Source organism: Macrobrachium nipponense, chromosome 17 (genome assembly GCF_015104395.2).
Source record: "Macrobrachium nipponense isolate FS-2020 chromosome 17, ASM1510439v2, whole genome shotgun sequence".
Lineage (NCBI taxonomy): Eukaryota > Metazoa > Arthropoda > Malacostraca > Decapoda > Palaemonidae > Macrobrachium > Macrobrachium nipponense.
The window spans coordinates 3712541-3729719 of NC_087210.1; the positions used below are offsets into that span (position 1 = coordinate 3712541).

Genomic DNA, 17179 nt, shown 5'->3' on the forward strand with positions numbered 1-17179 from the left:
TTTTTCCTATGCCTTTACCTTTTTACCAGCCTTTACCTTTTACCAGGCCTTGCCTTTTTCCAGCTTTCCTTTTCTTTTTCCAGCCATTTACTTTTTGCCAGCCTTTCCTTTTGTTCCCAGCCCTTCCTTTTTCCAGCCTTTCCTTTTATCAAGCCTTTCCTTTTACAGCCTTTCCTTTTTACCAGCCTTTCCTTTTTCAGCCCTTTTACTTTTTACCAGCCTTTCCTTTTACCAGACCTTTCCTTTTCCAGCCCCTTTCCCCCCTTTCAGCCTTTACTTTTTCCAGCCTTTCCTTTTACCAGACCTTTACCTTTTTCCAGCCTTTCCTTTTCAGCCTTTTTACCTTTTTTCAGCCTTTAACTTTTTCCAGCCGTTTCCTTTTACCAGCCATTTCAGGGTTTTTACCAGCCTTTCCTTTTTCAGCCTTTACTTTTCCAGCCTTTACTTTTACAGCCTTTGCCCTTTTTTACCAGCCTTTGCCTTTTCTCCAGCCTTTTTTCCTGTTAACCAGCCTTTACTTTTCCAGCCTTTTCCTTCTACCAGCATTACTTTTAAACCTTCCTTTTACCAGACTTGTCCTTTTACCAGCTTTCCTTTTTCCAGCCTTTCCTGTTACCAGCCTTTCCTTTTTCAGCTTTTATTTTTCCAGCCTTTCCTTTTACCAGCCTTACTTTTTCCAGCCCTTTCCTTTTTCCAACCTTTCAATTTCCAACTTTCCATTTTACAGCCTTCCTGTTTCCAGCTTCCTTTTTCCAGCCTTCCTTTTTCCAGCCTTTACTTTTTCAAGCCTTTCACTTTTACCAGCCTTTCCTTTTTCCTCAGCTTTACTTTTTCCGCCTTCCGTTTTACCAGCCTTCCTTTTCACACCCCACAAGCCTTTCCTTTTCCAGCCCTACTTTCCAGCCTGCCCTTTACCAGCCTTTCCTTTTACAGCCTTTACTTTCTTCCAGCCTTTAACTTTTCCAGCCTTTCCTTTACCAGCCTTTCCTTTTCCAGGCCTTTCCTTTTTCCAGCCTTTACTTTTCAGCCTTTCCTTTTACCAGCTTTCTTTCCAGCTCCAGTGTTTTACTACTAGCTTTCCTTTTACGCCTTCCTTTTCCAGCCTTTCCTTTTTCCAGCCTTTACTTGTCTCCAGCCTTTCCTTTACCAGCCGTACTTTTTCCATGCCTTTCCTTTTTCCGCCTTTACTTTTTTCCAGCTTTCCTTTACCAGCCTTCCTTTTTTTCCAGCCTTCCTTTTTCCAGCCTGTACTGTTTCCAGCCTTTCTTTACCAGCCTTCCTTCTTCAAGCCTTACTTGTTCCAGCCTTTCCTTTTACCAGCCTTTACTTTTCCAGCCTTTCCTTTTACAGCCTTCCTTTTCCAGCCTTCATTTTCCAGCCTTTCACTTATTCCCGCCGCCTTTCTACCAGCCTTCCTTTTCCAGCTTACTTTTCCAGCCTTTTACTTTTTCCAGCCTTTCCTTTTATACAGCCTTTCCTTTTCCAGCCTTTATTTTTTCCAGCTTTACTTTTTCAGCCTTTCCGTTTACCAGCCTTTCCTTTTTCCAGCCTTTACTTTTTCCAGCCTTTACTTTTTCCAGCCTTTCCTTTCTCCAACCTTTCAATTTTCAACCTTTCCATTTTCCAGCCTTTCCTGTTTCCAGCCTTTTCCTTTTTCCAGCCTTTCCTTTTTCCAGCCTTTCCTTTTTCCAGCCTTTACTTTTTCCAGCTCTCCTTTTTCCAGCCTTTCCTTTTTCTAGACTTTATTGTTTCCAGCCTTTCCTTTCTCCAACCTTTCCATTTTCCACCTTTCCATTTTCCAGCCTTTCCTGTTTCCAGCCTTTCCTTTTTCCAGCCTTTCCTTTTTCTAGACTTTATGTTTCCAGCCTTTCCTTTCTCCAACCTTTCCATTTTCCAGCCTTTCCTGTTTCCATCCTCGCAGAAGGACTTGGTTTGGGATCTATTGAAGGGAGGATGTATCCTTCCCCTCTTAGCGATGGCACGCACTGAGGATATTAGGTTTTGAACTAGGATGTCGAACAGGCACGACGTTATGACTCTGGGAAACCTGTCTTTGATCTGCACCGTGCAGCTGGTAAATTTTGAATTACATACAAGGAATCGTGTCTGGAATTGTAAAGTAAAGGAAAACAGGTGTTATATATATATATATATATATATATATTACTATATATATATATATATATATATATATATATACTTAAATCCACGGTAGAAAGGTGAGTGAAAAATGGAGACTTGGAACAAGTAGTACTTTCGTACTTCAAAAAATATTAAACCAAACGTATTCCTCTGGCTTCTCAAATCAACAAAAGAAAGAAACGAAGCTTAGTGCTTTACATGACCGATAAAAAACAGTATGTCAGTCAGTATGATATAAACGGGAAAACTATCAGTATTACATCACTAGGTTTCTTGACAAAATCAGATTGCTCAACATTTTTTTTTTCTTTTTTTCCGTATACCTCCATTACAGAAGAGTTCGTTTAAGAGTTCGTACATATTTGTTTCGTTCTAGTCAACGTAAATAAGTGTTCACTGTTGTGAGGCTTGGTGTGAATGGTTTACGGAACACCCAGCAGACTCTGCTTCGTTATATCCACAGTCTAAAGATCTTGCCTCTGTCTAGACCAGGGATTCCTAAATCATGGGTCGTAATATTCATCATGTTGGGTCATAGACAGGTCATGGGATCGGTGAGGTCGTTGACGTAACCTCTAGGGAATGGGTGTACAAAATATCAAAGCAATGAGTACGAGGTATCATGTTAAATTCAGTGTTTGGTAGAGTAACAGTCTCTAGTACTAGTCTCATTGAGAGAAAAAATAAATCAAATGATATATAATAATTGTTTTAAGTATATATACATATATATATATATATATATATATATATATATATATATATATAATTGGGATCGTACTAAGAAATTCCTGAAAATCTCTGGTCTAGACCTCTGTCACAGCGAGAGGAGGAACTGCTGACTGGTGTGGGCTGCCCGGAATAACGACTCAAGCGTCTGTTGGTATCCGGGAATGTCCAGAATGCTCTGTGTGCCGTTAATTGATGTTATTATTTATAGAGTTGGTGTCTTTCCGGGTTGTTTGGAGGTTGGGAAACGTGTGTGTGGCGACAGTTCTGTAACTGGACCTCTTACTCCTCTCATTTTGCTTCTTCCCTTTAAGTGATGTAATCTTTACTCCCTCTGTACATCACTGGTAGGGATAACCAGTGCAAACTGCTATTCATATACCTCATATGTGCTTCAATATCGACTCTTCCTTGTGTCTTTTCAAGACGTTTTTCATCGAATTGATTTATGTCGTGTCCGTAAAATGTCGGTATTGTCCTTCGTAATTACAAGGTCCTAATTAGAAAGCATGCCCGTCCATTTTTTTAAATAACTTAATGCATTACTGTTAATCGACCTTGACAGTTTTAGATATATCGCATTCTTATTGTATTCCGTTTTCTGTAATAACATTTGGGTAATCTAAAGCGAATTTTGAATTTTTGTAAATAATGATCCGTTTTCTGTAACATTTGGGTAAGCTAAAGCGAATGTTGATGTTTTGCGAATAATGATTTTGTCATGTCAGGTAACAAAGGAGTTGGATGCAGTTTGAATTATAAAAAGAAAAAAAAACAATACTGCTATATCAATTTCCCAATTGATTATCCGGGCTTACTAGTTTTATGTTTTCTCGTTAAATTGATATCGTAGTGAAAAAAAAATAAATAAATAAATAAAGCTGGATAATACCTAACAAAGCAGATGTTTCAAAAGAAACGAAACTTCTGTTGATATGTCAAGTTCCCAGAGGAACAAATAGTACCATAGTAAGTCTTTCAGTGTCCTTCTCGATAGCCTGTTGTTATTATTACCCAGTCTAATTCATATTTTATCCATGGATAACCACTTTGCGTCTACCTGAGGGCTGTTAGTGACGGAGTGGTCTATATTCGCGACATCTCCATTAACTCTCTGTCTTCGTGAAGTTGTTATCCATTTTCTCTCCATTCCTCATACTTCACCATCCTCCATCATGACTAGTTTCTCTTTCAGAAAAGCTGATTTTTTCACGCTCCTTTTTATCCTAAGCCTTTTCCATTCTCTAAATGGCCTCTTTAGTTAAACATAATGCGACAGAAAGTTAACCATTGCCTAAACTCAAATCGCGCCCATGAGTGGCGCGACAAAACCAAAACCTTTTCAGAAGATGACCAGGGTAAGAGCGAGACTTGGTAAGAGGCACTTGTTCTAGAGCATATATTATGTTTCATAGTTTAGGCCGAGGTCTAGACCTTGGTTTAGGCCAAGCCCTCTCACCACGGCTGAAAGTACAGTATACAGTTAGTAGGTACAGAAGATTTCTTCATTCTTTCTTATCCTGTGCAAGTAGGGAAGTCTGGAAGGATAGTATACTTACGGTGTACAGTATTTGTATTGAGACTACTTATTTATAAGACTAGTACACTTAGGTACATGCCGTGGTTCACCCTCTATTAACTGCTTAGAAGTGGCTGAGGGTTCTTCAGTGAACATTCACTGGATGTAGCCGTAGACTGAGAGAGTGCATTGTCAGTAGCCTTATTCATAGTACATGGTGAATTAACTATTAGTAACGTTTTATAGAATATTAGAACTTCCAGTTAATATAAGAATGCCTTAGCGTTAAGAGTGTAACATAGAGTACGTAATTGATAAGGTTAATTTAAGATCTATAGTTGTAGAGTTAAATATTAGACTGCCCATTATCGTAGCTCTAATAATGGGGGGGTGTACTAATAGCAAGTCTTAGTCTTGACTGGGGCTCTCTTTAACCTTCTTGCAATGCTAGAAAGCCTTCTCATCACACAGAAAAGCACAAGAAGCTCGGTGACAGATGCTTTGACGATGAAATTGATGCGCATCAGCATTTGTACTGTACAATTTGTGTTGCTAAATTATCTTGTCTGCCTGTGCGCCTCCAGTTTTAGTACTTGGTCAACATTTCTTGAGACATTTCCAAGCAGTGATTTCACTCTTTCTCTGGAAGGATCTGCGCCCCCAGACGGCGCATTTCCTAGAGCATGCCACTTCTACGCTTCTTTGCTCTTCTGTGTACGACTTAGTTCTCCTTCCTGGACCTGATAATCTGCGAATTGACAGCCCCTCCTCAATCATCACTCCCCTCTTGATCACTTTGTCAACACCGAAGACCCTACTTCTCAAAATTGTCCTTTGTCCGTATGCAACTTAGATTCAAAAGTTCTCTTGAAGTGGCAGATTGAACCAACTACCAGCGGTACTGGCATTAGTTCTAAGCTTGTGACGTTGGGGGCAGTCTACAGGTCAAATAATGTATCTTAAACTGTTTTCTCTAGTTCTTCTGATCCGTGAACCAGACCTGACTTGCTTTTTAATTATCAAATTCACCCACTTTAACGGAAGAATCATATAGCGTACCTCTGCTCCATAGAAAGTTTCATTTCTTATTACTGAAAAGATTATCCAGTTTGATGGTCGTCCTTGTACCTCATTCAACTAATCTTAATTTGAGAAAAGGGAACTATGTAGTACTTTGCTGTAGTGAGGGATAAAAACTATTATTTGCTATTTCTACCAAACAATAACGGAATGGGAATCTGGTACCTGGTAATATATTTTTGGGTTTTCAGTTGTGCTTAGTGCTTGGTTTTGTTTTTGCTTTAGTGTTGAGTTGCTTAAGTTTCTGTATTCTCAGTTCCTTTAGTCGCAATGAGTTTTCTTTAATGTATATTAACCCGTTTTTACTTCGTTTTTTTTTTTTTTTTTTTTTGCAGAATTGAAAGAAGTCAGAGGCTTGCTCTCATTAAACTCTTCTTTGGAAAAGTCTAAAGAAATATTCTGAAAAAAGGAATTAATGAGATAAATGATGTATTAAATGGAATTATAATATCACCAAAGTATGTAACTTACAAAAGAAAGTAATAAAACATAAAAAGTCAAACCTTTGACTTCTTTCGGTATAAGAATTTTATATTTTTTCCAGCTTTTTACACAATTTATGTTGACCACAGCATTTTTTACTTTTCTGTTTTTTTTTTATATATGACTGAGTTTGTGTTTATTTTTTTAGGTATAGATGTATATTATAGTGTTATTTGTTTGTGCTGTTTTATATATATGCCAGAATTTATTATCATATACCAGAAATAAAAAGCAGATGCGGAAGACTAATTGTGAGAAATTAAAGTTGGTCATTGCTTAAATACGACCTTATTAAATTTCACATCCTCATTTGGATGTACATTTTTGGAAATCATTCTTAACTCTAGGCTAATGTTTTACTCTAGAAATACACTCTGTCATCAAGTCTTGCTTTCAGCTTTAAGCTTTAAAAGTTTGTCATATAGTAAGCCACTTGTAAAATGTGATCGAGTTATCACGAAGACCTGTTTCCAAGTGTTCATTGATCATGCAGTGCCTCTTTTCTCAAGGACGATTAAGTTGTGTGGCGATCATTTCATCAGAACTTTCAAAGTCAGATCTGGAAAAGCTTTCAGTAAACAGTAACCTGCAGACTTATTAATCCTCCCATCCAGTATCTGATGAATGGTAGTACTACCATTATTAATCCCCCCCTCCAGTATCTAATGAATGGTAGTACTACTGCTATTAACCCCCTCCAGTATCTGATGAATGGTAGTACTACCACTGGTAATATTCCTCCAGTATCTTGATGAATGGTAGTACTACCACTATTAATACGCCTTCCAGTATCTGGTGAATGGTAGTACTACCACTATTACTCCCCCCTCAAGTATCTGATGAATGGTAGTAATACCACTATTAATACTCCCTCCAGTATCTGATGAATGGTAGTACCACCACTATTAATACCCCCTCCAGTATCTGATGAATGGTAGTACTAATACTATTAATACGCCCTCCAGTATCTGATGAATGGTAATACCACTACATTATGAGACCATATGGTGGTGTATGATCAGGAGCAGATGCCACGCCTCCCCCCACAATTAAAGTATATTCCCGCTTTTATCCCATGAAATACCACTTCATCACGACCCACCACCACCAAACCCAGCCCATCTCTCCACCCCCCTCTCCCACTTATAACAGTTAGTTTTAATGATAACAATAACAGCAGAAGAGAAAAGAGTTAACAGCAGCAGCAGTAGCAGCAGCAGCTTGCCAGGTCCACACTACATTAGCGCCCCATTGCTCTTTTTCTAGCTTCCCTCTCCACTAGCGCCCGCCGAAAGGGTACTGACGCTGTGCCTCACCGCACATCCTCCCACGATGAGAGTAAAGAGACCAAGAAAGTCTCTTCTTCTAAGTCTAAGCCTCATGAGCCCACTGCTTCGCCTAAGAAGGGCGAGGACAGGAGCAAAGCGGACAAAAAAGCCATTAGTAAGTAGGAACCACCACCGTCGTCATGCCAACTGTAGTTTTCTCTCTCTCTCTTAATAACAGCATGGGTGGGCCAGGCTTCTAAATCCTAAATCTTCTCTTCTTTTTTTCGTTTTTTTGTCCTCTTTTTCATTATCTTGTTTTCGTGTGTGTGTCTCTCTCCTTCTTTCTCTCTCTCTCTCTCTGACTCTCTCTCTCTCTCTCCTGGTTTCTATTCCGCCGTGTCTATACCCTTCTTCTTCTTTTCTTCTACTTCTAACTCCACAGCTGCACTTCGTAAATCCGATGACCACGTTTCATACCAGGGGAAGACAGATGCGTTTCTCATTTGTTCTTTCGTTCGTAGACGAACATTTTGTATTTTTTGGTTGCTCTCCTGTATATTGTTTTTTGCCAAGTACCGTAGCCATTCTGTTCCCCAAGTCACGGGCACTCACTCCTCACTTGTTTTGAAGCAGATTTTGCTGCGAAAATCTTTTCCAAAGTCATAGAAAGTTCCTTTGATTGTAGGAATGATTTTGCTCCTCTTCGCAATATATCTGTTGTACATGAAAAGGAATGTCGGATTATACGAGTGTTCTGTAGTCAATAGACATTAGATTTCTCTTTTGATTAAAGTTCGTTTTTTCTGTTTTATTTTTACGTTCACTCCGTGAACCCGATTCCTAGCTGCATGGGATGTGTGTGTCTCTTATCTCTCTCTCTCTCTCTCTCTCTCTCTCTCTCTCTCTCTCTCTCTTTCTCTCTCTCTCATTGCATCAAAAGTTCATAGCTACTTAGTCGTTTTGCTGTTGGGCCCTGCCAGCTTTCCCAAAGAAGGTCACCTTAATTTTTTTTTTTTTTTTTTTTAAGTCATTTGAAGTGGGAAACCTTCTCGCATCTTGATCACTTTCTGAAACGTCAATAGCTCAGCTCGTATCGGTCTATTAACTTTCAGATTCCCAGGTCAAATTTGTGACTTGAATTTTCAGAATTCCTTTCCAGAATTAATTAAAGTTCAGTTTCCAGGGATAAAGTTCAGTTTCCAGAGTTAGTTAAAGTTCTATTTCTAGGGATAAAGTTCAGTTTCCAGAGTTAGTTGAAGTTCGGTTTCCAGAATCAGTTGAAATTCAGTTTCCAGAGTTAGTTAAAGTTCAGTTTCCAGAGTTAGTTGAAATTCAGTTTCCAGAGTTAATTAAAGTTCAGTTTCCAGAGTTAAAGTTCGATTTCCTGAGTTAGTTAAATTTCAATTTCCAGGGATAAAGTTCAGTTTACAGAGTTAGTTGAAGTTCAGTTTCCAGGGATAAAGTTCAGTTTCCAGAGTTAGTTGAAGTTCAATTTCCAGTGATAAAGTTCAGTTTACAAAGTTAGTTAAAGTTCAATTTCCAGGGATAAAGTTCAGTTTCCAGAGTTAGTTAAAGTTAAATTTCCAGAGTTAAAGTTCAGTTTCCAGAGTCAGTTGAAGTTCAGTTTCCATAGTTAAATAACACAATTGCTGTGCAGGTTTTGTGTTAAGAAAGTGATGGAGACGTGTTTGGATTTCCTTGTGCTGCCTCATTCCTTATATATAAATATTATAATGATATGCTGATTAATGTATGCAGAATCTATGGCTTGACTTAATGTGGCATACTTCAGTGTGTACTGCTGTTACCTTCACTGTATTATATAGATTATATATATATATATATATATATATATAATATATGCATGTACATATATAGTGTTTGCACGTATATACGCCCCTGCGTTACGTGTACTACTTTATATTTCTTGACCTCTTCCTTAAATGGGCGTAGCTGTATCATATGTGTCAGATTGGTGTCTTGATTTTTTTTTAAGAGTTAGTACTATATGTGGTAGTGAAAAAAACATTAATCAACATTAAATATGAAACACTTCTGTTACTCTAGGCAAAATAATCTTTAGCGTTACCACCCAGGATGGCACTGTTACTAATGAGTAGTTTATATATATCAATATGAATGAAATAGTGGTAGTTGGAATAACCAGTATTGTACGAGAGCACAAAATCCACATCATTATAGTTCATAAAACAACTTTAGTCTGGCAATTGACGACTGGCTAAACATTTTCCGGTTTTTGTGGGAATCCTTCACGAACACCTGAGATTCCCATGTCTAGAGTAAGTGACTTTACGATTGTGTTATCTGGTGATATATAGTTTTGTGTATATTTTCACATTCTCTGCACCGACTGATTATATCTGAAGTTTGTTCTGTATTACTTAGATGTACTTTGCCTTTTTTTTAGCACTTTATTGTTCACATTGGCCGTTTAATGGTTTCTTTATTTTTAAAAAGACTTCTTTTGATAACTCCGAACTTTCATACTACTGTACCTGTTTGTTTAACATTGAATTGGTTCATACTTTGAAAAATATGTGTTATTAGGTTATTTTTTGTTCTTGTAAGTTTTATTCTGGACAATAATTATAACAACGTTCCTGTTAACAGCTTGTCATCATGTTTTCCATGAGTAAACCCTTTAGTATGTAAAGTAAATTTGCCTATGTATTTGTGTGTAATTATATATATATAAATATATATGTATATATATATATATATATATATATATATATATATATATATATAATATATATATATATATATATATATATATATATATATATATACACACACACACTACATATACATACATACATCCATATTACATAAAGGAATCTTCCTAGCCCTGTATCATTTTACATTTTATATATATGTACCAAAAGTTTTTATTTAGTGGCCTTTGCCTCCATTTCTCATTCCATTCTTTATTTTACATTTTAAGACGCCCTTATGAAAATAATTTTCCACTTCGTTTGAGATTTCACTTCTAAAAACGGAAAACCGTTCATTGACAAATATATATATAACTAATATCTATAAATCTCTTTGAGATAATTGTCTATACTCTTTTGGCTAGCTTTATTCCCTTTATAATAAAAAAAAAGAGATTTAGTTGCATCCAAATCTGTATAAAAAAAAAAATTTGAGGAATGTTGATTTCTAATCTCGCTTTCAACGGGCTGCCTATATAGGCCTATATAGGTCTAATGTTCTGTTGTGGATGTGGAGACATCTACTGTTTCTACCACCTTTCCGTGTGTCCTGACCTCACACTCTCCTCCGCAGGCGAAGAGACTGACGCCAAGAAGGACAAGGAGATCATCCCCAAGGACAAGGATGGAGCGGCCAAAGAGCCCGTGGAAGCCATGAAGGAGTCCTCCTCCGGCAGGAAGTCCACCCCCGAACCACGGTTCGACCCGGAGAAGTATGAACCCGTGGTGAAAACACCACCCGAACCGACCCGGGTGAAGTCACCCGATCAGGTTGGTAAATGGGTATGTTTTCTCAGGACTTTTTTCTCACTCTTGTTCCATATTTTCCTCGTAGTTGGAGAGAATTCCTTTTTAGAAGTTTGCCTAGCGATGCAGTTCGTAGTCATCCCTGTCCTGTTTTGCAGTCGTATTGTGAGTATGTATGTATGTGGTGTATGTAACATAGAATCTATAAATTGTTTATATACAGAGTCATCATGCAGACGTGCTTGGTCCTATCCTCATTATGTTCCCTGTTTATTCTTTATGCTCCATCGTGATATTAGGAGGGTAAATGTGTCCCCAGGAAACCTGATGCTTTGTATTTAGTTCATGTTTCCTCCTAGTTCAAATAGTGACCATGCTTTTAATGTTTAAGTGAGATGATAGTCTAGTAGTTCTATACTCGATCGTTTCTTCAGCTCATGTCCTTCACAGGTTCCTGTCGTAGTAATCTTCGAATATGCAGTCTGAATGTTTCATTTTTATAATGTGCAGCATTTTTATTATATCAGTTGTATATATATTTTTTGTTTGAGACTGTGGCCATGGATATGATTTAGGAAATTCACAGGGTGTTGCAATCTCTTATTTCATGAGAAATGCAAGAGTTGTGGAGTGCTGTTCTCATCAGAGCAATAACTTTCCATTTTAAATATTTCCAAAGATGTTCCATATGTCTCGTAACGTTGAAGAAATGCTAAAAATTTTGTGTTACATTTACGTGGTTCACCGTTATGCTTATCCATAGTCCACCACATTTAGAAAAGATGAGTTTTTGTAATGCATGCTTGATCAAAAACAGTGTCCTGTTGGGTATACATTTAATTTAAACTTCAAAAACCTATCGTGAAAGATTTGTCGTCTTGATAAAACCATTTCACAGTTCAAGAAACTTTTTTATACAGAAAAGACACTGTGCTCTTCTACATGCGGTAATCAAACTGTGACTTTGTTGAGTATATTTTATCGCAAATATCCTGGAGTTTGCCTGTAAGTTTTGTATTTTGGAGGCCTGATGTGCTTTTTTTTATGAAGAGGAGACAGTTTAAACAGTCATTTTAAAGTCACAAGTATACTGAGGATATTTCATTTAACAGATGCCAACATCTGAAAAGTCAAGTGTATACTGCTAAATGTGGAATAAAGGAAGATGTTCCAGATATAATAGTGTCATGATATGATGAAAAGTAGTTTAGAAGCTTGCTCTTTTAAATTGCGACGCATACTGACCCGATTTAGAATTATACACGAATACATGCAATTTGGATTGAAGTTTTTCTAAAATTATGTTACTAATGATGTTCTCTGTTATCATTTTTTCTTGGTGTCTTGATCCTTGCTGATCTCTCACCAAGACTACCAAACCGGAGGTGGTTGTGAGAGTCCTTATATGGATGTACTATTTGGGATTGTTTCAGGAAATTAGTACCTACTTCTAAGGGATGTTCATCCTTGTCTAAATATTTCTTTCAGTTTATTAAAACTAGTAATTGTAGTTTTTGTTGTTGTGTTGTACTCTAAATACGTTGTGCATAAATCTCTTTTTAAGTGTGATGTCCACTGCTTGTTGCTCATATGTTTTGCTTGTGTCCCATATTGATGTTCATTTCGGTAAATTGATATCTCGTTTGTGTTGCACATGTAGTATTGCTGTTTTAAGAAATAGAATTTGTTTGTTGTATGGAGCAGAAGATGATTCACACACACAGCTCAGCATTCATGAATCTCCAAGGAAAACAATGAGTAAGGAGGAGTCAGCATCCTTTTCATCTTGAATGTTTTAACCATTCACTAATGTGTATTGAAAATACTACGAGGGAATTCTCAACAGACTTTTTTATCTTCAACGTCCACGAAGAAAGTAAGAAGAAAAGACATCAAGTGGTCATCCTTCATTGACGATCCTTATGCTGGTAATGCACCCTCTGTCTTTCCTCCTTTTTTCTATAACTTCCATTTTTGTAAGTTACCACGGAGACTTTTTAGAAATTTGGTTCTTCAAGTATTCAAGATGTGTTCTTTCAACGACAGATGCTGTAAATAGTAAACACTTTCTATTATATTTTGCAATTGAATTCAAACAGACACTATATTAAGGGATGCTTTTTATTTGCATAAAAAAATACCTTCTAGATATGTCCAACAGAGGAATTTCGCCAAATGGCACAAAGCACAAAGGCGTTGATGATATTCAGTAGTTCGACAATTTTACGTTTGGGATCAAATGCTGACCATGAAATCAAGGTCACCAAATGAATCTTCCAAAACTAGTTTGCAGTGTTCAAAAATAATGCCCAAGAATCTGCCAAAACCAGGAAGAATGCTCAAACTTGGCTAGTTACAATGGAAAGTCAAAATATATACTTTCTTCTTATCGAAATGATTTCATAAACCATGGTTAACTACTTAACCATCAGCTTGCTCATTTTGCTAAGGCGGACCACGAACTACATGACTGATGTGGATGTGCTTTTCTGAAATATGCCTATGAAAATATAAGATGCAGTCCTTCACAAGTCTGATGTCAAAGTACACACAGGAAGTCTAGTTCAAATCCCATATGGGTTAACATTGTTGTCCATTTCACTAAATGAGTGTTTCCTTTTCTGCATATATTAGGCTTGAGCTGAAACATCCATAAAGTAAAGTGTTAACATCTCTCAAAGACCAGGTTTAGAAAAAGAGATGGTACTCATTGTAGCGTTACTTAAATGAATGCTTTGCCAAAAGAGAAGTGGACAGTATTAGTCCACAAAAAGCTGCACCAAAGCCCAAAACCATAATAATTATAGGAACGGTAACACTGCCTGCTTCTTTCCCCCTTATAAGAATGAAGATAAAACGATTTTTCCATCAAGCACTTAATCATTGTACCCAAAAGAGCAGTGGCATAGGGCACAACATGGCATAATAGGTCCGTGTTAGTGGTCATGCTTACAAAGAATTTCACACCCTTAAGTTGAGAATCTTACACAAGTACTATGTCAGTAAGATAACAAGGCAGCAACATCAGAGATCCCACTTAGGAGGTTTATTTCTATATCTCTTAAGAAGAGAAAGTGCTAAAACTAGTCCAAGGGAACATGAGTAGTACTGCACAAGAACACGAATGCTGAAGATCATATACAAACAACAAACTACAACTCTAGGGTTACTGCAAAAACAGACTTGAGGATAGATGAAAAATCTTAACTAGTTTCAGCGTTGTTGAGTAGTGTACACCAAATAAGAAAATGAACCACCATGTAAAGGTCTCTCTCTCTCTCTTTCTCTCTCTATCTTCTCAGTTTACTTAGTTACCAATGTCTTAGCCCCTGTCGTCTCGTCCTCCAAAAAGATTTTCCTACAGAGTGTTCCTACCAAAACGTCTTCTCCCTAAAGTTTGTCTTTGTCATAGTATCCTGCTCTGATGTATGTACCGTAGTAAATACCCACGTTCGACCATGTTTTCATAAGTAAAAGCACAGTAGCCTCCCCTAATATTGCTAGACCCCCCCAAAAAAAATCAAGATTTTAGTTGTGAATGAAGGAATAAAATTAAAAACACTGAAATGAAAAATTAAACTTTGGGTCAGAAAAGCACTGGTTAAATTCCGATTTTTTCGTCCAAGAAGAAAAATCAATCTAGAGGTCTTTGAAATGTTGACAGAATACTCGTGGTTCTGACAGTAATGTTCTTGTCAACAGTATATCAACATGCACACACATCCTAATAAGTACATAATTACTATATTACCCAACAATTGATCTTAGCCATGCAACAACAGGTTAGGTAGAAAATGTCATATCCAACAGAAATTATTTCCAGTTGTTACTTGACACTAGTTTTTCCTTGCTTACTTCATGTACCCAGCAGTGAGTGTATGGAGTTCTTTCTTTACTTATCTGCTCGAATAAAGTAATGTTTTTGACCAAATTCAGCAGAAAGTGTCCAGTAGTCAATTTTTACATCGGATATGTTCATGTACTAGTGATAGATACGGTAAGTTTGTTTGTGCAATCCTCATTATCATTTGGCAGTTAACACTTGACTGATGTACTAGTTGTGTTGTTCAAATCATAGAAATAAAAGCTGAAACCTATTTGACTTCAAGTTGTCAAGTACATACTTAACAACAGGATGAAAATATATGTACAAAAACCTGATAGTACGTACTGGAGAAAGTTCTGGAATTGGTTTATGTTTATCCACAAGTACTCATTCTAAATTGATTTAGTCCTAACATAATCAGCATTGTCATACACAAGAAGTAAACTTAGGCATTACTTCCACAGAATATTGAAAATCTCAATTCAGAAATATTCACTCCGCTGACAGCCATCAGAAAATCTCTCAAGTGTATTGAGGTGCCTTCTGACAATGACTGGGTGAGTTACTTGGCCATAATTAATAACCCAACATTTGAGTCACTGTTGGATTAAGTCATGAAGTATCAGGCACGTTTGATCGATAAGCGTCCGCATCATACATACATATAGCACAGCATAGCCCATTAGTTTAGATGGCTGCATTACATTTCTGCTTTTGATTGAAAAGATGAATGTAAGATTGTTTGGAAAGTCATTTTTGTCATGGGTCAATCTTTAAACTTGAGCTGGATAGGTTTTTGTCATATGTTAGCATGAAGTTTTATTTTTTACAGTTTGCGTGTAAGCTCTGATCAATATGAGAACTGCACTCCTCTCTCAGTGGTTTTTACCTTTTTCTGCATTTTTTATTACAGTGATTTTTTAAACATCAAAGAATGTGAAGGCTTTGAAATAATAGCATGACGTGTAGATGATGCATTTCATTTCATTGAAGCATAATATTCATGTTATTTTCTCCAGGCTATGGTGAAGAGCCCTGATCCAGTGAACTGGACAGTCCCCCTGGATACTGGAAAGACATTTACAGTGACGCACAATATTCCAGAAGGTATCAAAATCCTGGTTTTTGTTTGAAATACACATATCTACATATATATAGTCTCTGTGAGATAGTCACTGTAACCTTTTGGCAGTCTCCATGTACATCTTGACAGTCTCTTGGTGGAAACAAAGCACTCTGGATGTAATTTAATTTCAATGATTTTTGTAAATATGTGCTTAAATGTAACATTGCACTTACTTTTCGTTTAGTGATACATTTACTTAGCAGATACAGGAATGTGAAAATTATTTTTAAGTTTGCAGTTGTCTATTCATATCAGAATTTTGCAAAATCAAGTGACCAATATTCTTATTGTTTTGCAATGAAATTTTGCAGCTGCCAGTTATGAGGCAATTTTATAATCTTTTGGTATATAAGTATACATAGATGCTTGCAGATAATTACTGAATATATTGCACAATAGTCTTCACGGTTTCAAAGTTATCAAATGAAGATTTAGGTGGAATTTGCAAAGGAATTTGTTTTTCATTTTACAAGTTTTATCAATCATGAAGCCTTCCTTGATGAAAATAGAAACGGCATTCGCTTTTCCACTATTACATTTTACGTCACAGAGTGCATTGGTCCATCATTTAGAGGTATGAAAAATGTATAAGAGTATCCATGTGTTGTGTAGCTGCATTTTTTAGACCAGGATATGTTTAATTTCAACCATGAAGTAAAATGTTGAAAGAGAGTATCTTGCCATTATTTGGAAGAGACAATTTCCAGGAAACAATACAAATCCACATATGAGAACTTAGGCATGTAACCCCTTTACAATTGAAACCTTTCAGATTTTGCACCATTTTATGCAAAATGTTTTGATAAATATGCTATTTCCAAGACAATGCCTTTAGAATTTTTTTTTTTAGTCTTTGAACATGGGAGATAGAATTATTCTTATTGCTAGGCTATCTCAGATCAGAACAGAGTCAAATTAAATGCATGGTGTCTTTCAATCAACAACAAAAAAGTGATAAGATCAGTGAACTTGGGTCATAGATTGTTGTGTGTCCTCTCATTCACCTATTGCTGTTGTCAGTAAGTAGAGGAATGAGTGTTGTATCTTCAAGGAACAGTAAAATGGATATGAACAATATAAATCTCCTTTGTAGAAGCAGATCTTACGCTCTGCAATGGAGAATGCCCCCTCCATTTTATGATTGATTTTTCTGAGAGACTTTAATCCCTGAGCGTATCACAATTCCTGCATGTATAATCTAGGTTTTTGTTTTTTGTCGTAGCCACTCACTGTTTGAGAATACCGAGAGGTACGTTAGGGAGACATAGCTGCTATGAAGACCTGTTAGGACTTTTTAGGAACCATTTTGCTATGACCATCCTTGAGATCATCTTAAATATCTCCAATTAGGCATAGTTGGATTGTTTATTTCCTTTCCTTCAGCAATCAGTCAAAGAAGAAGAACATTCCAAATAATCTTGTTTTAAAAATCTAATTCACACACGATATGTAAACAGCTTTACAGTACTATTGTCATTTCTTATTTGTTAGAGTGTGTATATTCTAAGTTTTGCAACTTTAAAG

The 17179-nt window shown here is 36.7% G+C and overlaps 1 protein-coding gene across 50 annotated transcripts in view; it reads left to right on the forward strand.

Moving 5' to 3' along the window:
- LOC135196123 (titin-like) overlaps positions 1–17179 on the forward strand; it is an 856828-nt gene that overhangs the window by 823039 nt on the left and 16610 nt on the right. For 46 of the 50 annotated variants that reach the window (XM_064222640.1, XM_064222602.1, XM_064222614.1 and 43 more), the window contains 4 exons: positions 7220–7396; positions 10531–10739; positions 15549–15636; positions 16878–16904. In XM_064222640.1, the coding sequence (XP_064078710.1) occupies positions 7220–7396; positions 10531–10739; positions 15549–15636; positions 16878–16904 (501 nt within the window). The remainder of the gene's footprint in view (positions 1–7219; positions 7397–10530; positions 10740–15548; positions 15637–16877; positions 16905–17179) is intronic. The other 4 variants (XM_064222593.1, XM_064222612.1, XM_064222595.1 and 1 more) reach the window with 4 other exon arrangements.